This window comes from Tauraco erythrolophus, chromosome 15, assembly GCF_009769465.1.
Source record: "Tauraco erythrolophus isolate bTauEry1 chromosome 15, bTauEry1.pri, whole genome shotgun sequence".
Taxonomy (NCBI): Eukaryota; Metazoa; Chordata; class Aves; order Musophagiformes; family Musophagidae; genus Tauraco; species Tauraco erythrolophus.
This window is the reverse complement of record NC_141479.1, coordinates 17,549,226-17,575,263: the sequence shown is the minus strand read 5'-3', so window position 1 is coordinate 17,575,263 and position 26,038 is coordinate 17,549,226. Positions and strand designations below refer to the sequence as shown.

The following is a 26,038-nucleotide window of genomic DNA, read 5'->3' as shown; positions in this document are numbered from 1 at the left end:
TTAGCGTTCAAAGAGAAGACTCGAGGGAGACATAAATGCTGTCTTCCACTATCCAAGGAGTGGGGGATTCACGGAGAAGACAGATCCAGATGCTTTTCAGTGGAGCACAGTGAAAGGGCCAGAGGCAACAATATGAAGCTGCAGGAAGCGACATTCCAATTGGGCATAGTTAAAAAACCCAACGTTACTGTTTCGATTAAATAATTAAGTACTGGCTTTTAAAGCATCATTAATGCTTTGGATCAGGAGTTTTTTTAAAAAGCAGGTAAATAACTAAAATAGATGCCAGTTGTCAAGACTGCTGTAACAAAATATTGTGCTTCCTTTTCTGGTCCATCTTTGTGAAAGGTAGAAAGAAAATTACACATACTTTGCTCCTTTAAAGCTAGAAAGAAGAAAAACGAAGTGGAAAAGTGGAAAGATAATCTGCAGTGGAAGAAAGATTAATGCTACTAGGAAGTCTTTCAAAATGATAGTAAAGAATGTAAACTTTTAGTTAACTTTTTGGGGCTGTGTAGAAGAATAGACGTGCTGGTTTTAACTGCTTTAACTGCATAACATAAATTCTATATATGAAGCTGCATTGTGATTTAAAATATCTTTTGTTAAAATAATGTGATAATAACTTAAGTGGTTAACCCAAACCTTTTAGTTACACTTTCATATTTTAATTTTGGCAGGTGGAAGTTTTCTCAGATTCTCGTCCTTGTACTACTAAAATTACCCCTAACTAAAGATGCATCCAGACCTGTCTCCACATAAGCACACTGAAGAATGTAACCTAGTTATCAGTCTGCTCAAGAAGTGCCACAGGGAGGTAAGGAGTTTTGAGCAGAGAAAAGAGTGGGTGAGTTGGGGAGATGAATGTCAGATAAATTAGTGAGAATATGATATGATCATAGAGAGAAAAGCCTCCGCTAGGCAGAACAGCCATGAAACATACCTAGCATGTTTGCACTGGAGAGGTAGCTGACAGCCGTGTGTAAAATTTTGCCAGTGATTTCATTAGGAAATAAAACAAGCCTTAAAAATCATTGAATCATCTGGTTGGAAGAGACCTTCAAGATCATCAAGTCCAACCATTCACCCTGCACTGTCAGGGTCCCTAAACCATGTTGCTCAACACCAAATCTACACGCTTTTTAAACACCTCCAGGGATGAGGACTCCACCACCTCCCTGGGCAGCCTGTTTCAATAATGTCCTGTGCTACAGCATTTCCATATTCCAGCTGTCCATTGGGCAGATGCTTCAGTCTGTTTATAAGCAGGTGTGTTGATGGGGATTCGGACATGCAGCATGCCTTAGATTCAGTGCTTGGAGAGCTAAATGCAAATTACTGTTTGACTTCCGTTCTTAATAGTCACCTACCCAAGGATGTAAAATGCCAAATTGTCTTCACACTTCTCAAGGCTCTTCATTGCTTCAAGAAAGTAAAATCGTTTCACTCGTTTAAAAGCCTTTTTTAAAAATTTACTCTGTAGTAAACCTCTAGATGTAGAAGAGCCAGCCCCTGCAATGAAAGCCAAGATATCTGCAGCATTGTTGTAATATTGTTAATTGTTTTCCTAGTTCTCTCGTATGCTCTACATAGATGTTCTGTACAGATACATTTCTGCATTAGTGCATAACAAGTTCATAGTTTCCACTGAGACAAAAATATATTTAAATGTCGAATATGAAAACAATGGTTTACACTATTACATGCAATCTACAATATTTTCACCTCCATATTCAGATATGATGTTTATACTTTCTTCGTAATGCAGTTATCCATAAATTCTAAGACAATACCTATGTTAGCTTTACTGTTTCTAAATTTTTCTTTGTAAAAGTCATTACAGAAAGAAAAACAAGGCTGATAATACATGAAATGTGAGAGATGAATGTTTTGTATGAAAGAGGGATAACAACATGTTTGCAGATTTTAAAGTAGCTAAACTAACATAAGAGAACTTTTGCAGCATCACACTTGATTTCTAAGTTACAACAATGAAGGGAGCAGAGTTTTAATACTAAAATGCAATGAGTGTACTGTACTGGGTTTGTTCAGCAACATTTAATTGGGTTTTGTTGGCACTTGTAGTGCAATATCTTGAAATGTAAGTGTGCTGGAATCTGTTGATGCCACCTCATGTGTGGTACTTCCCATACCATTGCCTGTCCGGTCCTATGCACTGGCTAAATTTTTTAAACCTCAAATACAAAGTTCTTGTACAGAATGTCCCCGAGGCTTAAAACTAGATTTGTATTGAGTATAAAAGTTATGCTTTTCTTCTATGTTCTAAAATTTTAATTTGCCTAGAAGTGCTTTATGTAATTTGAGAGATCGTAGAACTTTTTAAAATTTTTTATTTTTTTTTAAAACAACTTTAATGTTGTAATGTAGCTACAAGTGTTCAGTAGATAGAATTAAGTAAGAAGACTCTCCTTGTACATTAACTACTATGGTATCAAAAGGACTGACAAATAAAATGACTGTCAGTTAAGAGGAAAGTAAAATTTCTATAGGCAATATAAAATTAAGATGTCTTTAATTTTTAGTAATTGTGAAAACAAATCCAATCAGGAAAAAAAAAATACTCAACGTTTGTCCTGCTTTTTTGATACACAGTAGTTGGGCTTTCTGTGCTTTGACCAGAGACTCTGGAAATACTCATTTACTACTTGAAAGTAATAGTTGACTGTTTTAATAAAAATGAATGTTAATACACAAGCATCATAGGCTTTTTGTATAATGTACCTTATTAGACTGCTTTGAGTTGAAGAGGGAGCTGGAACTAAAAGATACACTTGAATTCTTTAGCAGCAAGTGACTCACAGGAATTTGTTGCCAGTTTGATTTAGGAAGGGACTAGGAGCAGCAGTAATACAGCCGTGCATGGGATTATGTGCTCTTGGGTTTAAGTTGATGCTTGCTTGAAGAGGAATTAATTCTGTCAGTCTGTGCTCAACTATGAGAGGATATTTGTGCTAGCAGTCTTAGAACAGAAAGGGTGGAGATAGCTTCTTTCACACTCAGTTGAAAGGTCAAGCAGTAACTTTGTTTAAAATTCAAGGTACAAAAATATTCTTTTAAAATTAAAGTCGCTGAAATCTGAACTGATTAAGATCACTGACTCTTATCAGTGACTACCTGCTGTTTTGTTATAATGCCAAAATGTCCTATGAATCTTCATTCACAATTTAAATCAATATTCCCAAGGGATGAAAAGCGTTATTTTTTAATGAGGTGTCCTGTGTGTGCATTTTCACAAAAGTCAGTTTGATTAATTTGATTAATTTTATTCCTAATGTAGAACCTGCCCATTCTATCAAGTTTTGCATCTAGTGAGAAGAGCTTAATGAGATTCCTATTTGATGTCATTATTTTTTTTTTTTTTTAACAACTCTGGTGCCAAATGTGTGCTTTAAAAGACTTATTTTTATATGTGGCAGCTAAAAGAAATGCATATTGTCTTGCAATCATATCCCTGTAGTAGGTGTAATAACTATTTTTGAGAAACTGATTCTTTTTTCCTCATAATCTGAGCCAAAAAGTCAACAGTTTAGGAATGTGGCTAAATGTTGATTCAACTCACTGTATACACTAGTAAGAGTGGAGTTAGCTTGACACGTGAGTGCTCACCTTGAAATTTAACAAGCAGGTATGGGAATAGAATACAAAATTAGCTAAAATGAAAATGCTGTAAAAGCAAGATCCCCCTGCAGTAAAGTGACCACTTATCACATGCAACTGCTTCAGAGTGTCATCTGATGCCCTTTATAAAGCAGAGAGTTATAAACAAGCTAATTATAGCATTGCTATAGTGAAGTGTTTGTCGTAATCTTTATTAACCCGCTCCTTCTTTCAGTCATGTTCTGTTGGCTGAAATCTTCTCCACTGAATTCTTAATAGTGTTTCTGTATTATTTGTATAAATCTGTGTAACTGCTCATCAGCTACAGAAATGCAAATAGGTTTCCTTCTGACATATGAAAGTGACTTCATTCGTATCTGTTTTGTTTTTCATTGTCTTTTTTTTTTTTTTCAAAATTCATTAGTTCTCCAAAAGATTGGTCAAATTGTCTCTATGGACTGTAAGTATCTACTGAAACCGCCACTCCTTCAGGTCTTCTCAGTTGCCAGGACACTCTGCCCACCAGATTCTGCTATGAGATTGTGTCACATGTTGGCAATCATCACTCTGAAAAAGTAGTCCTTTAAGAAGAATGCATTCTGAGAGTGATTCGATGGCTGATAATACAAAATCACTTCAGGAAATCCTGGCTAAGAGGACGGGTTTTTATGGTGAATATCACCAGTTAGCTGGGGAGTGCCTTTGTAAGGGCAATATCTACAGTTTTGCAGAAACTAAGTAAGACTTAAGTATGCATAAGGCCCACAGTTGAGCTGTGTCATAAGGATGGTAAATGCATTTTATTTATTAACCTCAAGATCTAGAGAGGCTTAATCCCCTGTTTTTTATACTGGTTCTAACATTTCAGTCATTTAAGCCTAGTGCCTCCGTCTTCTGGACCAACACCACATTCTCCATGTGGTTGGGATCATGGGGTATCAAGTCCTTTGCCTCTCTAGATCACAAAGAAATAATGAAAACTAAAGCACAGAGGACATTGCCTCCAGAATGCCCATAGATCTCCCTACATCTTTCTGTATCACAAACTGGAGTTCAGAATATTTATTTTTTGGATGTTATTCAAGCTAGTATGAGTGAAAGTTGTAAGACTGATTCCTAGATAATAAAATGTATGTTCTACTTGTAGGCTTAATAGCTTCCGCTTAGGTATCCTAGTTCAGTCTGGTTCTACAACACGGTGAGTACCTTCAACTTTCAGCAAGGTGGGAGTGCCTCAAATGAGGCTGAGGAGCAGCTCTAAATGCTAGCTACTTGGTAAAAAAGTTACAAAGCATCATTTTTCACAAGAAGAGAAAAGGAAAAAACGACCAGGATATGTTGCAAAATGCAAGTGACTTCTAAGAAATTTAGAGCTTCAGAGGAAGAAACTTTTTTGAATTGTAAATTTATTTTTTCTCTCCTTAACTTATCAGCACAACATTTTGAAATTTTTTGGCCATTGCAATGATATTGACCGTGAGATGCGGAAGTGCTTAAAGAAAGAGGTAAGAAACTACTACGTAAATTTACTACGAGTTAAATACTGAATTAAAAAAAAGTCCATGGGATAGAAATAGAGTTGCTTTTTACTAAGTATTACAAATCAATAAATAGTCCTTGAAATGTAAGCACATTCTGGAGTGGGCATTTGAGACCAAATTTAAACTTGTTTTGATAAACTTGTCAGGTAAAATCTGGCTTTAACAAATGGCATGGTCTATTTCTGGATATACACAAATAGGCAAACACACGTTTTAACCAAACAAATACTGCAAATAGGAACTAACACTTCACAGGTTGTTTCTGAGTTTTTCTTTTTTTATTAGTGATATTTGCACAGAATAGAATATAAAGCAGTAATTGTTACTTCTGCATGAGTGACAGTTACTACTGAAGTCAGTTATTACTGACTGAGGCTACTTAATGAGTTGCTGAGTCAGGCCATAAATGAAATATTGCTGCTCAGGACCTACTCCTTGCCGTACCACATCTGCAGATACAAAAGAATGGAAGATTCCAGTTTAAGTAGGTTAACTAGCTAATGGGCACACTTTCAGAAGAGTATCAACTGGTCTTTACATTTGGGGTTGTCATGCCTACCTGACAGAACACAGAAATTAGCTTTTCACATACCTTTTAACTTGAAATTTTGCTTAATAATTTTGACATAATTTTCACAATCCTGTCTAAAAAAGGAGACTTCAAGTGCATGATAGCCAGAACGCTTTGGGCCCCCTCTGTCAGTCTGAGGGAATTAATTTCATCTGCTTATGTCAAATACCATTTTTTTTTTTCCCTTGTAAAAACTGTAGTACAGATCTGGAAAATAATGAAGTAAAGTTTCTTTGTATGTAATCTTCTTTTTCTTTGTTCCATTGAAGCCTTTACATGAAAGGGAGTTCTTGATGGCTATATTTGTCTGCCTTCCTAAAATATGGCTACATTGATATGCCATTACTAGGAAGCCCCCAAAAGGCAGTTCACAAATACAGAATAGGTACAGATGTAGCTTTTAAAGATCCATTGTTCTCGTTCTGTGCAAAAATATGAAAGGGTTATCAAAAAACTAAATATTGGCATGGGAAAAAGTTAAGCATTCTGTAAGTGTTAAGTAATGTTTCAAGCCATTATTTCAGTTATAAACCAATCAATGTAATGAGTGAAAAACTGCACATCCTTTCCAAAATCAATCTCCTTAGTAGTTTGTTACCTTCTATAGAGAATTCAGTATTTGCGGGTTACTTGGGTTTTATTCTTGATACCAATAATTAAAAAATGGAACAAATATATGCTCTAACTTAAGGCCAAGAATAATTTGCTTCTCATTAAATATATACCATTGATTTTTAATTTTTTTGTTTCTTTTAGCCATGAAAGGCTTCCTTTTTGGCTGAAATGAAAGAAAGTTAGGCTCTTCAAGCTTTTGCTAGTGCAGGGGCATACTTAAAAGCATGATCTTCTTATGCATGTATCTAAACTGTGAAGGCTGTCTTGATTCCCTTTTACAGTGGAGTCCTATCTCTGTTGCTTTTATTTTTTAAACCATAAAAACCCCCAAAACACCTTACCCTCATTCAATCCAAATTTGCCTTTGTTCCTTTCATCTTGATATACTACTTTATCTGTGCATATAATTAATGACCAGGATCAAAAATAGACCAAGTCTGTGATGACAAATTCATGTTTCATTCAGAAGGCAGACATACTTACATTAATCGGTATCTTTTAGAAGGAAAAGAGCCTGACCTGTGCTCTAGAAAAGCACCAGTGCAACTTTTTTCCTAGTTCATGTGTGAAGGGTAGCTGTCGTACATAAGGTGGCTGTATAATTGAATTCCTCCATAAGATTAACTGAATTTTCTTTATTAGAATGCTCTAATACTCTTTAGCTTAATAACTTCAAACTTAAAATGTGTATTTTAATCAAATAAATATTAATTTCAAAGTAAAAATGAACCAATGTATAGATATTAACAAGCACTGCATTTCTAATGCATCCATCAGATATTGTTTCTGTTCCTGAGTAAACACTTTTAAATTTGACTTATCTGTTCAATGATAACAGCTGATCTATTAATTTCCTTATCTGTCTTCCAGTATGAAGAAAACAGGGCCAGGAACCAGGCGAAGCGACGGCAGCTAATTAATGCTCACAGAACCTCGGAGAAGTGAGCTGTACTGTGGTTGGCACAGCTGCATCTCAACAGAAAGCTGACAGAATACTTCTTTCCCGTCACCAGTGCTCAGCCTGTGGTTTGTGACATGGTGAAAATATAAATGCACCAAATACATACTCGTTCTCAGCAAGGCAAACAATGTGGAAAAAAAAAAATCATCACTCATAATTTAACTTAATTTTTGACCTTTAAAAGGAAACTGTTCTATCAAGTCTTTGTTCTGGCATAGTTTTGTTATGATTCTTAAGTAATGAGGCATTAGTGTGTGTGGAGTATTACATATTCAAGGCTGCTCTATTCCCTAGCTTGTGTGGAGTTGGGATTTTTTTTCTTGGTGTTTAGCAGGTTTTCTGTCATCTTGTTTGTTTTTTTTTTTTCTTCTTGCGAAACACTGAATGACTTTTCCATCACGCTTTGTAATGTTGTGATAACACTGCTTAAATGAATTAGCAAAAAGAAATTTTAAGCAGATGTGGCTTGAAATTGGAAATTGCCTATCAAGTAATAATAGGAGTTCTAGTATTTTTATTGGAGCTAAAATGATGAAACTACTATCTTCCACTGAGAAGATTAAAAATCCTTCCTGCCAACCATATGTACAGCATAGACTGTTGTAAGACAATTTGTTCATCATACGCATAGCGAGCGGCTTTAGGAATACAGAATGGAACGTTTCCAGGGATTTACAAAGCATTGCCTTGGTTTTTGTTGAGTACAATCACTGTGTGCTGAGTGATTTTTTTTTTTTTTTTTTGAAGAGGAATGCTGCCAAAACTATGAGCTAAATACTTTTTCCACATACTCTGCTACAAAATATGACTACTGCTGCTGAAGGAAAACTCACACTGAAGTGAAAGAAAGCGTAACTTGCCTTTCTGTTAGGCAAGTCAACGAGTATTGCGTTAACCAAGTTGCTTCATTAGCCTGCAAGAGCTGTTTACTTGCTATCAGACTGCAGAAAGTTCTCAAAAAGTTTCTGAATTCAGAAGATTTGATATTAAAACTTATGTTCCTTTGTGCACTGCCGGAGCTGCTTCTCTGGGTGTCTGCTGGATTTACCTTACTTTTAAATTACTTTTCTGTTCTGCCTAGCAACAAAAGACTACCTTTGGCTCAAAAATTTTTATTGAGCCAAACATACTAAGTGTCTTCATACCTTTTGAAGAAAGGGTGCCTGTTCTACAATGAATTTTGTGGTTTGTTGTAAGAACCATTGTGGACAATCTTGAAATCAGTATGTGTACCTGGTTTTGGAAGAAAGCTGTATTTTGTGATCTATTTTGAAAGATTAATTAGATAGAACTTTACTTATTCTTCAGTACCTGGATGGACCTAGTTAAATTGGTAAAACTTAACCACAAATGTTTTCAGTGAAAGTTCCAAGAAAAACTGAAGCAATTGTTTCTTAATCTTTTAACATGCTGTCTGCTTTCTTAGAAAAAGTAAATGATGCATTATTCGAAGTAAATACTTGAGTGGTTGGAAGTGGTGGAGTCTTTCTATTGGTAGTCTTCAGAATACTTTTGAAGAGTACATTATAGTGAAGTTCCCTAACTGGGAACTCTGCATCCTTGATCCTTCTTCCATTTGTGATGACAAAATCTACTTCAGGCAAGCTCTTAAATAGGATTTGGTGATGCTTATAATCATTAAGTAAATAAATAAATTGAGAATTGTCCTAGTGATTAGGTTGATCTGAGTGCAGAAGCAGCTTTATTTCTTTCAGCAGCTTCTCTGAGTCTAGATCTTTCATCCAAGAGTCACTTAACTCAGCTCATTAGTCAGAATCATGTTTTCAAACATCAATATGCTTAATGAAAGAAAGACCAAATGTCATGCACAATTTCTATTGATACTTTGGACTACATTTAGCAATAAATCTATTTGCAGATAAATTTTGTTTACCTAGTGAAAGTATGATCATGTTCATCCTTCTGTTTCTCTGCTAATTGCCCACTAGTAGTGTGATATGAGATCGCCCATTGATTCCTGGGGTTTTGTTCCTCTTTTTTTTTTGAGAGGGGTTTTGTTCCTAATTTGATCTTGAAGCTATGAAACACTATTGTAATAATACTTAACGATTTATCTGAGAGAGAAAGAGGGTAAGGGTGAATTGGTAAATGTGTGGGTTTTGTTTCCTAAAGTGAGCTGAGTGGTGAGTAGGGAACATCTTGGGTGAAATAAACCTTATCTATAAGGACTTAGAAGACATTTCATTTAGTGTAACTTGTGTATAGAAGCATTTTCCCCATTGTTCTTTCTGAAAGAGCAAGCTTGAGAGAGAATAAAAAAATTTGATGGAATTTTCTGTGGCGTCATGTGGGAGAAGCTCTTAGGCACTTCACACAGGAAAGTGGGAAACATAAACAGAAAGGGCAAATGGCAGCTATAATACAGACCTGGCCATAGCAGTGAGCTTTTTCCATATTGAAGCACAACAGAAGTCTAGAATACACAGACTGGAGTAGTACAGAATGGTGACTACCCAGCAAAATCCCTCCAGCTCTTCCAGAAACACCTGGTAACACTACCAGTAATGTATTTTCTTTTGCTGGGAAATGAAATGCTGACATCTTGCTTTCCTTTATTTTTTTTTTTCTTCAGTGGAAGGAAAGATGATGAATAGCAGCAGCATGATGTAAGTACAGCAGGGCTAGTTCTTGCTCTGGTGTTAAGCTCTGCTTGCAAAGATCACTGTACTGGTGCTCAGTTCTACTAGGAATAGTTTGAAACATTAGTTGTCTGTCAGGGGAAATTAATGTGAAATATATTCCAGTGAGTGCTCGGTGGCTAGCTTGCCATAAATAACTTAGGACATCCTTAATCTGCAGCAAGCGCCCTGCTGCAGCATAGCTTTGCCTCACGAGCGCAATGCTGGAGCATAAGCAGCACCTACTGCATGCATGTCTGTGGGCTCCGTACTGACAGGGAGATCAGAATTCAGTCCATCACCATCTAGTCTTTGTGCAATTTAACCTTCATCTCTGCTTTTTTGCAGTTAGTAATTAAGTTGATGAGGAGTTATAATACAGGCTTTCGTGTACTATTTTTTAGTACCATTTTACATCTCATCTCATGTATGGCCTGCATCTCTTTTACATAGTTTTTGGACTTTTTGGCATCAAAGGGCCAAAACATGCCATATCTGCATGGCTCTTTGTACAACAGGATTTGAATCTGGTATTACTGTTAAGCTGCAGTGCTGAGCATCAAGGTATTATGAATACACTGTTTGTCTTTCCCTGTTTCGCTCCAGTTGGTAACACCCTCAAGGAATTACAGCAGAGGCATTTGTTGCAGATAAAGTCTACATGTGGTTTCTAGACCTTGCAGCAAAACCTCGATTCAGTTGAGTTGACTGTTGGTACAGTTTGAGTGAGGATTGCAGTCCCATGAGTGTTCTAGCCACTTGCTTTTCCCCATCTGATTCCCAGCTGATACACTGTTAATTCCAACAGTTGCGGTAATTGCTCACAAATACAGGGGTAAGCTGATGGTGAATTTTATAGGTGTGCATAACTTCCTGAAAATCAGGGTGTACTCAAAAAAACCCTGTGAGAAATATAAATTTTGGTACACAGTCTAGATGAATGATTAATATGAATAACTATTACTAAAATATGCAGCTGAGAAGTTCGTTATGCCTACTGTAATTGCAAATCATTGTAATGAATATTTCTGATGTGCTATATGCTTTGCTAAAGCTCTACACCACATGAATAAAGTGTCTTGCCTGTGCTTTAAAAGAATGCATGACATCTAATATGAAATCTTTCTGATATAAATGTAAAACGCATTTCTGTAGAACACCTAAAATGACATGAACAACAGGAAAACTATGATACCAGAATCTGACAGTTTAATTAAAAATGAATTATTAACACTTGTGCTTAAATAAGTAGGATTATCTACCTGCACAATGTCATGGATTTTAGGGCTGTAGACTTAAGTTACACATTCAATTTTATTAACATTCACTAAAATGGAGGAGTATCATGGCAAATCTTAGTGGTCCCATTAGATTATCTGTTTATTTTACAGAGCAGTTCACTTGTAATTTGCTAATTCTGATTCTGCTTGGTGTAACAGGTGGAAGCTGGTGAAGTTATTAGTCTGTCCTCTCTTGTAGAAGCGTTTGCATTACTCAAGGTAAACAGGTATTTGGTGTAACTGAGGCTCACTGGTAACCGTGCTGCCGATCAACAGAACCTGCTTCGTGGTAAATAAAGATCCACTGATAAAAACTTCTAAGTGAATACTAATTCGCATCTGGTTCCCCAAACTATTTAAATTGCTGTGTACGAAAAAATATATCAATGGGAACAAAATACAGATTGAGCCTAAAAATGGTTCTTATGAACTGTCATGATTTAAAATTATTCTTTTGAACTCTTTGGTGACATTTTAAAGGCTGGGAACTTTGATACAGAGCCATCGCTTTAACCAGTGAGACTTTATTTTTTATGTAGACCCTTAGATAAAACGTGCTACATTTCAAAAGGTAACCGTGCAGAAAGTTGGAGCATTTATTACCTGGAAATGGTCATACTGATCATTTGACAGATCTCACCTTCACAAAACTCATCTCCAGTACAGACATCAGCTATCCAGAATCTGGTGATTTCTTTGGCTTGGGAAAAACATCAAACGCCTTAAAGAATATGGATGTAACTGCAGGAACCCAGACATGACTGTCTCGTACCCAACGTTGAAGTGCTGAAAGGTTACAAAATACGTGTTCTGTTAGCACGAAAATAGTGGTCTAATGGCAATACTGTATTTTTGCAAAATCTTTGATTAAAAACTGATCTTGACCCTTGCTGCCAGCGCCCTAGGGCTAGACTATTTCGGGTGTAAGTAAATACGTGAAACATGCAGCTAACTTCTCCAGCGCTACGCTGAAACGGTTATCCCCCGCGCTCGGATCTCTGCGCCGTTTTTGTGCGGCAGCGAGTTCCGAAGCGATGCGCTGCAGTGGGAACCCGGTGATGGCTGCAGCTCGTTCCCGGCGGAAACCCTTCGTTTAGAGCCCACAAAGAAGAACACTGGGAACGCTTCGGCATTTTCCCCGAGCCCTCGCCTTGCTGTCACGCTAAAAGCTACCGGACGTGTCTCCCAGCGGCTGCCGTCTTCAGACCGGCCCCCGCGGTGGGGACCGAGGCCGGTACCGAGCTCCACAGGGCTGCCTTCGCTGCCCCATGGCGCCGCTCCAGGGCGAGACGCCGGAGCGGCCGCCCCGGCGGGCAGCGCCGTCTCCCCCAACCCGGCCCGGCCTCGGCGGCCGCGCTCCCCGCGCCGGGGCCGCCCCGCGGCCGCGCCGTCCCTCCCCGCCGCGCGCGGGAGGGGCGCGCTGTGGGCGCGCCGCCATCTTGGCGGGCCGCTGGCTGGGCGCTGAGCCCCAGCCCGCCGGTGCCCGCCGCTGGGCACCGCCGCAGCCCGGCTGTGCCCCGGGGCACGGTGCTGTGCTGAGGGCCGGCCGCCTCGGAAGGGCTGGGTGCTGGGTGCCGGCGTGGCTGCCGTTGCCTCTGGGGGCTGTGCGGTCCCACCGTGGTCTCTGCCTCAGGTAAAATGACAGCCACACTCTTCCCTCAGTGGGTTCTTCCGGCGAGAAGTTATCATAGGCGCTCCCCGTGCCCTGAAACACTCTAGGGATGGTATTGATCACCTGTTGACGCCAGATTCTCTTGCACAATCCTACTTTATTTACCACTTTTTTTTCAAAAAAAAGGCACTGTGCTCAGAACAGCACTCTTGAAATAAGCGAAGTTGGCTGGGCCTTGCTGTGCTCAGCTTGGAGCAGCACAGAGCCTCCCGCGTGATGGCACACGACAGCAGCGAGCGGTGCTGGTACTACTGGCAATCAGCCTCTCTGTGCTTTGGTCGGATCAGAAGACTACATCTCACTCATTTCCACCCCCCTGGGTTTGTAGTTACAGATATAACGGGTATTGTAGAAACAGCAAAAATGTGCCCTAGTACAGGCATTCCCGTTTTCCAAAGTTCAGCAGGATATTTGAACCAGCCGATGCACCTGGCTCTGGAAGCAGCCAGGAGTATAAGGTCATCCTCAAAGACAACTGGCATTGCTTCAGTTTATTTGATTAGTGATTCATTTTGGAGAGCATAGTAGTTGGTTTGTCACTTGCTTTGTATATTCTATAATATTGCATTTATTTATCCAGTGAGACTTAGACTTTGTATGTGATTTGTGAAACAATCTGCCCAAGCTGTCTGTGTGAATTGAAAATGCCAGCTTTTAATTCTTACGCTTTTCTGTAGCTTTCAGAGCTAACTATTTGTGTGGATTATTTTGGTTTGCTTCATATTCTAGCATTACTGATAATATATAAAGTACTTGGTGTATAAATGGTGTTAGTTAGACAGCTGCAGTTACAAGCAGCCCACACAATAATATTAAATCAATATTAAATGTGTGCTACTGAATAGTTGTCTTTGGGATGCTGATGGTCCCAATTTAATTTAAACTTCATCCCACTAGTGCTTCCAAAAAACCTCAGAGGGAAACAAATCAAAAATCAAATCCCCCAATGAGTAATTCCAAATGGAATAACAGATCTTTCATAATTGGTCCACAGTGGCTTCATTTAGGTGGATGTACAAGCGTGTGGTATGTGACAGCAAACAGCCCAAAACCGGGTCACTGTTCACTCGTACGGCTAGCAGATGGCAACTGTGGAGAATGGATTTTGAGATGCTTTTTTGTGATAAGAGAGTTTGTCCATTTTAACTAGGAAAATAGAAAAGGCTGATTGGAGTTATGATATGATATGATATGAGGAGGATTTAAATACTAGAAGTTTCTTCAGAAAGCCAGTTTCCCTTTACTCTGATGCAGCTGTGCTGCTGTTGGTTCTTTTTTGCAGGATAGCCAAGAATAGATAGCATGGAGGCCAAAGACGGGTAGCAACAAGGAGGCCCGGAAGTTTCCTTTGGAGCTTCTCGGTATTCCAAATGGAAACTCTTAAATCATCTTCTAGTTATAACAAGAGCAATATATTCTCCCTTGAATTTTTCGGTGTTGGGCTTGTGTTCAAGGGCTTCTGTTTCTATGCTTGGGGCTGTGTGCAAGGCTCAGGGGAAAATGGTGGACTAAATCTCCTAGTTGGGAAGTTGCGTATTATTGCAGGGAGTGGTGCATCAAGTGGAAACCAATTCCAGTGTCCAGTACTCACTGGAGATGTTATAATGTTATCTCCAGTTGTTTGTTAGGTCTTACCATGTGTTAGAAGATACTGCATACAGAAGTTGTGTACTCTGTGTTATACTGAGGAAGCAGAAAGGCCATACCTGCAAGTGAAGCGAGAATTCTCCCAGAAACGCAGGCAGGGAATCTTGTCCATATTAAAATATCTCTGTTTTAATAGGTTGGATATCCGGGAAGAACTTGGGACATTATTAATAGGGACTTTTATTTGTGACTTGATGGGACTTTGTGGTTGTAGATCAAGAGGGCCGTTTTAGCGAACTGTGGTGCTGCTAAGTTGACGTTACCTTACACCAAAAATGGGGCGTAAGGGATGTAATTCTTGCCTGGCAAGCACAGGTCACATGAACTCAGGTCTCTGGTGTGTCCTTTCCTTAGTTGTTGTCTTGCCTTTCATTTGCAGCCAAGAGGGTTCCAGAGGTTGCACAGTAATTCTTGTCTGTTTTATGCGAGTTATTAGAGAAAGGGAAGAGGAAAAAGTAAAGGCAGCAATGTAAGTTTGTTGAAATTGCTCGTAGCGTCCAAAGCTACATTTGAAGTGGTGTTGTGTGTGTATGTGTGTATAAATGTGTAAAAATTAGTACTACAGTGAAAGAAAGGAAACAGCAAATTTAGCCAACATTTCAAATACGGAAGGTGGATAGTTGTTGTTTTCCTCTGAAGCTGCCTGCTGTATTGAAACCTAGCAGCAATACTGATGATGTTTACTTTTATTTTGGGATTTTGATTCAGCATGTGAAAAGTGAAAAAATACTACCTAAAATCAAGGGAGAAAACAAAATACATTAATCTTTCTGTTGTCTTTTGAGATGCTGCAAATAGGCATTTTCATTTAGATGTGTTTGACTTGGCTTGGACAGTGGGAGAAACTGAAATAGCTTAGCAGCAGCAAGAAGTTTTGAATTATCATCTGCCTCTGTGCTAATCTGCATTTTAGAGTTCTTTCAGCTAAGTGCAGAATTATTTTCTGAATCTTGCATTCCCAAACAAATCAGATTGCTAATACTAATGAAGGATGTGAATGGTGTACAAATACGGCAAATAAGTGATTTGCCATTTTTCAACCCAAGAGAAAGCATGACTGGCTTGTAGATTTGCGTACAGATTACACACATGCAAAGTGGTTTTCCTTAAATAATGACAATAATTTTATGTAATAAATACCTTTATTTCAACTTGACCAGCAATGACAAGTAATGCAAGTTATTTTTTGTTGTTGCCATAAACTATTCTAGGTAACTATGTCTTACTCTCCAGAGTTAAATCACCATATTCTCATCTTCATTTCAGCTTCCTGCGAAAGCGATGATGAATAAATGCTTCAACATAGCCCCTTGGGGTCCATGGTACATTACAAAGATCTAGTGTTTAGCAGATAGAGCCAAAAATAGCCTGGGGAATCCTCAAGTCTATCAAGACACTTAGATTTTAGCCAGTGATGGGCCCAAAAAAAAAAAAAAGCCACGGACTAAAACATCTGTGAACTTAAGTTCAGATTCATATCTGTTTTTATTTTACAGCTTCCTCTTATCTTTGTAAGCAGAACCAAAACCAGAGTTTCAAGTTTCTTTTGTCCTGTGAATTAGATGTGTTGACTTGAAACTAAATCCAAATTTGGTGGTTTAGGCTGGTTGGGTTTGTTTTTTTTTTTTTTTTCCCAAATGAAACAGAGTGTGAATACCAGTTTAGCAGCTGGCCATATAAGCTGCTGTTTTACCGTAGCTAAATTAGGATTCTCAGTTTAAGTGTAAAATTGGTCCTTAGGAAAGGGAAGGACACAAGATGCTGCCCTGAGACGGTTGGCAGGTGGCAGGCTGATGTAGCATTTTCCTCCAAACCTGGGCTGGGCCCCTCAATCTTGTCTTGAAATCGAGTATTGGAATGATAATAGATTGTTGCTGTTGAGCAGAGACTGCTTACAGCATAGGACAACAGTTGCATGTGTATGAAGCGAGTGAAGGAATCAGATCAGATACGCTAGCGATTTGCTGTTAGAAGCAAGTGTGCAGACAGGGAATTTGTAATTGCAGTTGGTTTTCTGCAGAAATTGTTGTGTTCTATTACATTCTTTTCCCAGCGACATTAGGGAGTTCTTTCAATTAGACATCTTTTGAAATTGGTTTAAAAACCGGTGTTCTTAGTTTACAAACAGACACTGGAGCCAGGCTAGTGGTTTTGTTTTGTGTGGTTGTGGGGAATTGTTTAATTCTCCTTTCTGAGTCCTCTTTCTCTAGGTCAGCAGCCAGCAGTGAGGAACATTAAGTAAAAATAAAACTCCTATTTTTAGTTCAGCTACATAATGTCCTATTTATAATACTGAAATTTCAGCTACTACCTGGCCCCTTTCTCTTCAATGAACCATCTCTCCTCTGCTAGCCCTCATTGCTCTTTTTTCACATCTGCCCCATTTGATTCTTTTGCAGTTATTTTTATAGGTTTGGGATGCTTTTCCAAAAGGGCTCTTAATTCTGCGCAGTGCTGACAGCTATCAGTTCAAGTAATTTGACTAGAAGTAAGGGCAAGTGGCAGCTAGCAGAGGATACTCAGAACTTGGCATCATTCATCCTCAAAATTTTAACACCATGAAACTCTTGGGAGAAAAAAAAAGCTGCAATCATAATGATCTATCAGTTTCTGCAACATCCAGATAAATGTTTGCTTCTGGTTTCAATCCCTCCTGACTACTGAAAATACGATACTTTAACTTCATTTTCCTCAGGATGATACATGGCTGTCATTTTCTTTTTTTTCCCCTTTTATATTGTATAAATTTTGACACAGCTCCCCACACTAACAATATACCAGTAAGAAGGAGACAAAGAAGAGCATATGCATAAACATCTCATAGCTAGCCAATAAGCTGCCTACTATTTGGAAGAGAAATTGGTAAAAATGGGTTGAAAACCTCAGAGTGTAGCTGAAGTCTAGGGTTTTGGCAAGTAAAAGATGGCCCTCAGCACCGCACCTTAGGAAAAATGTGTTTGTGCAAAGGCAGTTGTTACCCTGCCTGCAGGCTTGGAGATACAGCAGTCACTGTGACAACAGGAATATTCCAAATGTGTTTCTCAGCTTAAAGAGTCAGAAGGAAATGCTGACATGCTACCGGGCATGGGTCCTGCCACCATCACAGAGCAGGCTGCAGAATGCGACTATCACTCTGGTTAAGACAAAGCTACTGTAGAAAAATTCCCAGTTAAAAGAAGCTTATGCAACCAGATAGACCCTATTATGCACCAGGGACCAGGCACTGAAAATAACTTTTGTAAAACATTTTATTTATTTCTTCCATATGATGCATCTCGCTTGAAAGAAAAGACACGTAAACCTACTGCCTTTCAACTTGGTTGAGTCATGCTAGAGACTGGTGAGGAGTTGGATGGGGGTGGAGGAGGAGGGAATGTAATTCTGGTAACGTGGAGACCTTGTCATTGTGTGGCAAAGTTTGAGTTTTAAGAGCCATGATTATGCTTGAGAGAAATTTTTTGCACGATATGTGTGATAAATGATGCCAGATACACTGGGCTGGGTCGTGCTGGAAACTGAGTAAATATTGAGCGAGTAGTTAGCCAGGGATGATGGGTTTGTGATAGCAGAGGTGGCAAAGTGTGGTGGCTGGAAACAGCCGTTCTTCAGGAAAATGGGGAACTGCTTTAAAAGAGGCCAAAATAATGTAAAACCACCATTAAAAAAAAAACAACAACAAACAAGCAACAAACCCTGCAACCCATGGTGTTTCACAAAATTCAGTGGCAGAGATACAGAACACTTTATGTAATTAGATTCCGTATATAAATAGCTCCATCTTTCATGCAATTTCAGGTGTCTTCTGAACAACAACAAAAAAGCTATTGTTTACTTGTGTCCTGTTTCATCTTCTTACTTGAATACAGATCCAAAGATAACTTTGCCTTCTCAGAGGGCTCATCTCCCCACCTTCTTTAATATACATTTTTTAATATGAGAATAGATGATTAAAAAAAGAAAAATAAGATAAAAATAAGTGAGGTATAAATAAAGGAAAAATATATATCTTATGGCTGCTCTGTCTCAAAAACTTCATCTATAGTTGGGTAACAGGTTCTCTTTGGAGAGAAGGGCAATAGTTTGAATGAGGTAGGTGGGATAAATGTGTAATTCCATTGTTGTATTTGGTATTGCAGTATCTGTGAGAGGAGGGAAAGGTGGCAGGGTAGAGTTCTGCAGAAGAGGAATATTTGAGAGTTGTCAGTCCCTCCTTGAGAAGAGACCACATGAGTGAATGAGGTCAACAGAAGAGTAAAAGCAGAAAATGTGGAAAAATGGTAGGGTGAGAAGGGCCCCCTGGAAAATGTCCACAGTGTATGAAGGAGGAGGAGGAAGAGAAGATTACGGAAAGTAGCTCTGAGAAGAAAGCAGGGAGGAAGCCCACTGGGTATACAGCTGTGTACCAAACTGAAGTTGTAGTGAGAGATGAGTAATTTATGATGTCAAAGATATCCATGGGGGTTTTTAAAAGGCAATAAGGAGAAGACAATGTTAGATCTTGAATTTTAAAAGGCCGTCGGTGATGCCCATGACAGCTGTTTTAGCAGAAGCTAGAAAATGCGTGTCTGTAGACCAGAGGTGGAGACTGTTTGTGCTCACAACAGCTTCCTGAGTGAAGAAATTCCCAGTTTTAACCTTCTTTAACAAGTTGTGATCATTTCATGTCTTGTAACAGTCATCCTCCAGCTATTCAGTAAATGACTAATATTGCTGCACTTTATACAGTCATAAAGAACGTGTGTTAGATGTGACCGTTCCTGGCAGAGCTCCAAACTGTTTCTGCAAAGAAGCATTTGTTTGCCTTCTACTTAGTCACAATCAAGAGAATGAAGATACTGCTACAGGATTTTTTTTGATGTTTGGAGTGTTTGCTGCAACATGATAACATTCATTATTCATTGCATTCTTCCAAATTATTTTTTCTAATTACAAACACCCGCCTCCTTCCTGATCTCTCATCCTCTGTTCACCTTTCACTTTGCGCAGAATCCTTTCCAAAGCAATCAGCTGTGTCTGACCCAGGTGCAAATATGTTAAATTAAGCCATTGTTCTTCTGTTTTTTTCTGAAGTTTGTTTTTTTTTCCCCGCTTTGATTAATGCCAAACCATGTGATACTGTGTTCTTGGCTCTGTGGTACACGGTGCATACATTTAGTATAGCCTTTCCATTCTTTCTGTGTATTTAATTTCAGTATCTCTTTTTGGCCTGCTTTTCATAAACATGGCAAACAATTCCAAACTGGTAACGTTTTCAAACCTGGTGCTTTACTTGTTTCTAGAGCCTTGAGTGTCAATTCAGTGTAGCTACATCCGCGTTTGCAATTAAACATCTTCACTTAGAGACTGGTTCAAGATTAAAGATTTAAAGAAAAGTATTACTGACATGGAATTCAGAGACAGCATGATAATTCTCTTCATTTATGTTAGACAAGAACAGGTCATGGAGGCAGTGATGGCTTCAAATATTTTCTTTGAACTAAATGAAAAACTGCTATTGCTCTAGAGCATAAAATGTGACAATAAACTGCTTTTGCCCATGTACGTTCTGCCTGGTGGAAGAAATGTCATGACTGACAATGAAAACAGTGTGTGAAAACAGTTTGCATCCCTGTATCTTTGATTCACTAGCGTAGCTAGTGCACTGACTGGGATTTAAAACTTTTGTCCATAAGCAGAGGGAACATTTACAAACACAGATGATTAATAATTTCTTATGGTGGTATAACTGTTCAAGCTTGCCTGTTTCTTGGGCACTAACAGAATAGATTGATTTTGCTCCTTGTGAAAAGTGGCCAGTGCCACTTTTTCCACAACCGTTGGGTTGTATTAACCAGAGTTATCGAATTAAACTAGATGAAATTCTACCAGGAAGGCAGCTGATCCACAGTTTCTGGTGTATTTGACTAATATGACTGGAACACTGCTTCATTTTTTTGCTTTAGAAGTCTTGATTTTTTAATTAGTATCCAAAAATTAATAAGATACAGGAGAAATACAAATTCCATTTGATATTTAAATATGTATGAGAAAGAGAAGGGTGTCTTAGGAGCCAGCTACAAGTAAGAGAGTCTTATTCACAGGAAATTGAGAGCACAGTTCAAAGAACATATTTAAGAAAGTCAGCAGCATTGAAGCAGCTAGAAAAGAATGTGTGGTGAGAGAATACTATGCTAATAATAAATAGAAATACCATATTAATGCAAGTAATAATAACACAGGAAACAGTATGCAACTCTCTTTCACTGAGGTGGAGATAATGAAGCAGAGATGAAGTAGAATTTAAGCTTGAGGTACAAACTATGGCTTCAGAATCCAGAGGTTGTTCATTAAGTATCCTAGAAACTGAGAGCCATTGAGATACTGCCTCTTCCTTGAATGGTTTTGCAATAATTAAAATATCAAATTAATTGTAGAGAAAACTGCTCTTCATATTTTCCTGTAAAATTAGGAACCTCGAAAATTATTTCTCATCCTAGCCAGAGAACTTCTAACTTTTATTCAACTAAACTAGTAGGTCAAGAAGCGTAACTTATCTTGAAAATTGAAAAAAGCAAACTTCTTTAGTGTGGGCTAGGCAAGTATGTCAGAATCAAGAGGTATGTCCTATACAGGTAGAAATTCCACCTGCTGAACCAGAAGATGGGTCAGAAAAGAAGATGCTAAGAGGTGTAAGATCAATAATTTGAGCGAGAGCTTGTGTGGAGTTAGAGGCATATTTGGCAAAAGGTGCCAGGAAAAATCAGGATGCAAAACTGGCTAGGTGGGGTACATAAAAATCTGAAAATGGAGATTTCATACACCTTGCAGTTGCCTTTGTTTGGGACTGAGCACTCCTCTGACTAGAAAGAGAGGAAGCAGACAGTCCTTTAGTGATTGCCATCCCCTCAGGATGTTTTTGAAGGTCCAGGAGAGATGATTTGGTTTTCCACCGTAAATGAACAAACTCCTATTGTAGTGCAGCCCCACACATATCTAATGATACGTAAGCATGTTAACAGAAGAGAATTTGGATGACTCTGTAAAAACCTCGTAACTCACAGCAATGCTGATTTGAGAAGCAGCTGGGATCTTCAACCAGTGAAATTAGTGCAGCACATTTGAGCTAGCAGTTTATGGATGTAGAACAGCTCGTTAGCTCATTAATTGTTTAAGTAGGGAAACTTTGTTCTAGGCACTTCAAGTTCTGCCAGCCAAGTTCCTTCAGTATCCTGATGTCTACTTTTGACTCTGTTGAAAAAGCCTGGAGGAAATGATTAGGATTAGGATGTGTCTTATTGCTGGAAGTGCATTGTAACCCACAGATTGGGCATTTCTGTGCCTGTCTTGTCTGACCTGGAGGCATTCTTCAAGTGCAAATATTGAGTATGGCCCAACAATTCAGGTGGCTGGAGGAGGACTGGCTTAGTGCCTGGAGTGAGAGAACCAGGCTCAGCCCTCTTCTTTCAGAGCTCATCTCTAACCTCCCAGATGAGTGCTCCACCTGTAACCCCACAGGCTGTTCTAGGATGGGATATTCTCAATCCCTTTTGTCAAACCTATTCTGCTTTGCATCATGTATTCCCATGCTAATGCCGACTTTCTTAGCCTGTTCTAGTTTTGTTACCAGTGAATGTAGGACAAAGGTTATATTAGGTGTAAATCTGTAACATAGGGGGACTAACAAATTTGATGATGACACAGGACCCTGTAATTTTTGAAGTTTGTCAGTTCATCCTTTGATCTTTCTCTTCCTCTGCCACTTCTCCTGCTGGTTTTCTGAAAAGACTGATGAAGAGTGATCTAACTAGTACAACAGCAAATCAAATGTCTGTTTGAAGACAGCCAGAGAAGCAATTGCTGAAATACTGACCACTGTCTGTCTATTTTTAGAAAGTGGAGCTAGAGATGTTAATTCAGGGAAAATAAATTTGTCTTAATGGAGTGTTGAGACATTTCTGACTATTCATCTCAATGGTTTTGTTGAAATTCAGTAACTTGGCAATATCATGTCTATGATGGGTTACTATCAGTCCGATCATTTCAATAGTATGTTGACAAACACTTAGTAGCCAAATGTAAGATGATCCCAGACACATTAAATTCACAGATAACACAGTCCTAAAATCCTGCTCTGCTGAAACACGGCGTGGCTGACTGAATGAATCTACCAGAGAAAGACTTACTGGCAGTTATAGCAACATAATTGAATTTAATAGGGAATAAATAATGAATACTGAGGCCTTTATGATCAAATACACATTGTCTGTTGTCTTTACCATATGCTGAGAATAAATGATGAAAAATATTGCTAGAATTTTGTGGTTTGCTACCAACTATGTTTAGAATTCTAGATATTGCTTTATTGTGTATCCTCTAGGTTTTCAGTTCTAAATCTGGTTTTCCTGAATAGACTTGAATGATTGCTGTAATTTGCAAGAGCAATTGTGTAATCACATTTTGCAAACTAGGTGGTAAAAAATTCATTTTGTGGAAGACGACAGAACAAGGTATGAATTTACATGTTACAGAAAAGCTTTCTTTCCATGACTGAGTATCATGGTATCTGTATAAAAATACTAAAACAGTACTACATGAAGACAGACATGCATGAACCTCTGGGCACTGATAGAGAACCTGGTTTTCTTCAAAGGACTGAGGATCTCAAGGTCATTAAAAATGCCATGAAACCTTTGGTTTTGAATGCTGTTTTGGAACTTGTCTGGAGCAAGAAGAAAAAACAATGGTGAACAGGCAGGACTTGCAAAAGGTAGACCCCAAAATCTATGTGTGATGTTCTACAACACCAAGTTCAACCTGGCACATTTTTGCCCTTTCGGCTGAAATGGAGCATGGAAGAGCTGAAGTCTGGTCTGGGGTTCTTGAGTGGTCTGCTGCCCAGGACCCTTTATAATCTGCATGGCATTCCGTTGTCCTTTTTCCCATCTTTAGACCCTTTTGGGGAGAAAAAAAATCTAATCCATAATCTGGATTTCTGCTTCCACATGGAGATTTTGCATCCTTGAGTTCATGACTCTAAGGGAGAAAACTTGAACGAGAAGGCAGCAAACTTATTTATCCCTCTTATCTCAAATGCTTAGTCATTAAAATGCACCAGCCTTAGAAAATTTTGTGTGTGAAATTTTTGTAATATTGTGAGGCAATAATATTTCTTAAGTGCTTCAAGTGAAGCATGGACTTAAAGGCTGAAAACCACTGCTCCAGAAAAACTTCCAGTTGGTTAAGTAGGGTGTTCCTCTCAAGCGTAGTTCTGAATCTGGTCTGTTTCTGCAGCCCCTTTTTTTGCGGCTAGTTCATGTTTTGCATATGCGTAAATAGGACTTGTCTGTTCTGGTGTGGGCTGTCCAAGACTCTGAAGGTTCTCACTTCAGTTGGTTAAGTAGAGAAAAGCAATAAAATTAACATGTATAAGTCTTCTTTAATTCAGCTGTGGAAAAATCCAGTTGCTCCATCAATTTGAATGACAGCTTTGGACAAGAAATTATGTTTATTTCCCTCCCAGTCATCTTCCTCATTGTTAAAGGACAGGCGAGTAGATACTGTTTCTCTTCTGGTAATGTTCATGGCAGCATAGAAAATTAGCTTTAAGTGGGTGTATTTCTGAAATGTATGTTTTTCAGTCCCTGTCAGGGATTGAATTTGTTGGCTGTTACGGTTTTACTTGCTAGTTAACATATTTTTGTGTTTTATTCTTGGGACCTGTGTCACAGATGCCTGTGGCTCATCAACAGGTGCTCTGTGCATGTTTTGCATGGTAAAATTTGATACAAAAATTAGGCTTGTATACAAAATCCTGTTTGTCATACTGTTTTGCTTTGAAATGAGAGCTAAGCCATGATTCTAAACGTCGCTCTCCTTTTGAAAATGGTTGAATTGTAGAGTTTATTCTACACAGAAATAAAATTAAAGCAGATAAAGATCCTCTTCACATACTGCCCCTGTCAAGTTCTCCATTAATGATGGCACATTTAGAAGAGGAGGAACATGCTCTTCGTTGTTTCTTTACTGTTAATGTAAAGCACTTACTGTTGATTGGAATTTGGAAAAAGCAGTGACATTTCTAGGGAATTATTCAGTACTTGATACTTCGTGCTCCTGAAACTGTATAATTTTCATGCATTCTCCTGAATTTTATCCTTTTCTAAACTCTCTTAGTTTTGGCTTCTTTCCCTTTTTCTGTAAATCTATTACTGCGTATAAACATAAATAAACACAAATTAAGATATTAAGTAGCTTTTGATACAAATGTGTGCAATAGGAAACTTCCTCAGTCACCTGACCCTTTAAGAATTGTATACTACATCACAATGTTGCCACTGAAATTTCCTGGACTAACGTGATCCATTTTATTTTTCAAGCAGACGGCAAGATCTTTGAGTTTCCCCTTGCTGCTTTTCCTTCTGACATTTTGCTGTAATTCTAGAGAAGGAGGACTAGGACCCCGTTTTAGACAATCACCACAATTTCCCGTGAAGGAGAGTTTTTGCCTTCCCCTCGAATGTCTGCACATCTTACAGGCTTATTAACCTTTAAGATAGATGGAACTTTTCTCATGTAATGGTGTGTAAAGTGCACAACGACAGAGGCCAACTCTTAGAACCTTTCTGCTCGTGCTAGGTACGAAACTTTAATAAGCAAGTGTTAGGTCTTTGGAGTCTTGGCTGTTCTCTTGGTGCTGTTCTCTCTCCCGGTGTATCTATTGATTAGAGCAGCCACCGAGGCATGTTGAAATGACCAGTGTAAACTGTTATCACTCCTGAAGGAACCAGGTGTGTGGCTTTGTTTTGCCTCCTTGACAGTCTCTGTCCTAACATGTTTGCTGCTTCCAGACACGTGGAGTACCAAGCCAGGTGAGCTGTTTTCCTTGCATGGTTGTGCATCATGCCTAATTTTTTCTCTACTTCTCCCTGAGCTAGTAGCGATTCCAGAGGCAACAAAGCAGTTCATTGACGATCATCCAGGAAGAATTGCTTTGTTTTCTTTATTAAACTTTGAGTTTGTAAGACAGAGACTGGCATGGGCTTAGTTCTAGTAAGTTAGAACAGCCTAGAGGGTTTTCTGTGCTGTACTGGCAATCTCCTGAGTACCACTGGTAACATCCCTGCTGCAGTGTAAATCGCTGGGTTGCTCAGAATACCTTTTATTTAGCTGAATATAAATAAACAGCAGGATACTTGAAAGAATTAACACTCCAGAGAAAACACAATCCTAGTGCAATTAGAGCATTTCTATTTAGATAATTGCTCACTGAAATTATAAGCTTGGATCTAATCCTCAAAGGATACAGAAAATTGGCAGTTCCAGGATGATCTGCTGCTTTCACTCTTTCCCCCCTCTGCCTGATACATGAATATCTTCGTTTCTCAAACCCTAAATGCTGATTTTAGGGTTTTTTTTGAAGGGGCCTTTTTTCCTGCTATGATGAGAGTGATACTGAAAATGACAAAATAGAAAAGATGCCCTGGAGATAATCTAATTTTTGAGGGAATCTGTGTAA

The 26,038-nt window shown here is 38.7% G+C and overlaps 1 protein-coding gene across 1 annotated transcript; it reads left to right on the top strand.

Annotated features, from left to right (window-relative positions):
• The first annotated feature begins 688 nt into the window (after nt 1-688).
• On the top strand, nt 689-7,665 carry CMC2 (C-X9-C motif containing 2). The gene is made up of 3 exons (XM_009985311.2): nt 689-817; nt 5,052-5,123; nt 7,216-7,665. The coding sequence occupies exons 1-3, from the start codon at nt 737-739 to the stop codon at nt 7,288-7,290; spliced, it is 228 nt and encodes a 75-aa protein (XP_009983613.1). The 5' UTR covers nt 689-736; the 3' UTR covers nt 7,291-7,665.
• Nucleotides 7,666-26,038: the final 18,373 nt, after the last annotated feature.

Excerpts from the sequence above, each read along its gene's own strand:
- CMC2 (XM_009985311.2), top strand. The coding sequence starts at position 737 with ATGCATCCAGACCTGTCTCCACATAAGCACACTGAAGAATGTAACCTA. Across the intron at positions 818-5,051 it reads TCAAGAAGTGCCACAGGGAG|CACAACATTTTGAAATTTTT; the intron begins GTAAGGAGTTTT and ends TTAACTTATCAG. Across the intron at positions 5,124-7,215 it reads GGAAGTGCTTAAAGAAAGAG|TATGAAGAAAACAGGGCCAG; the intron begins GTAAGAAACTAC and ends TCTGTCTTCCAG.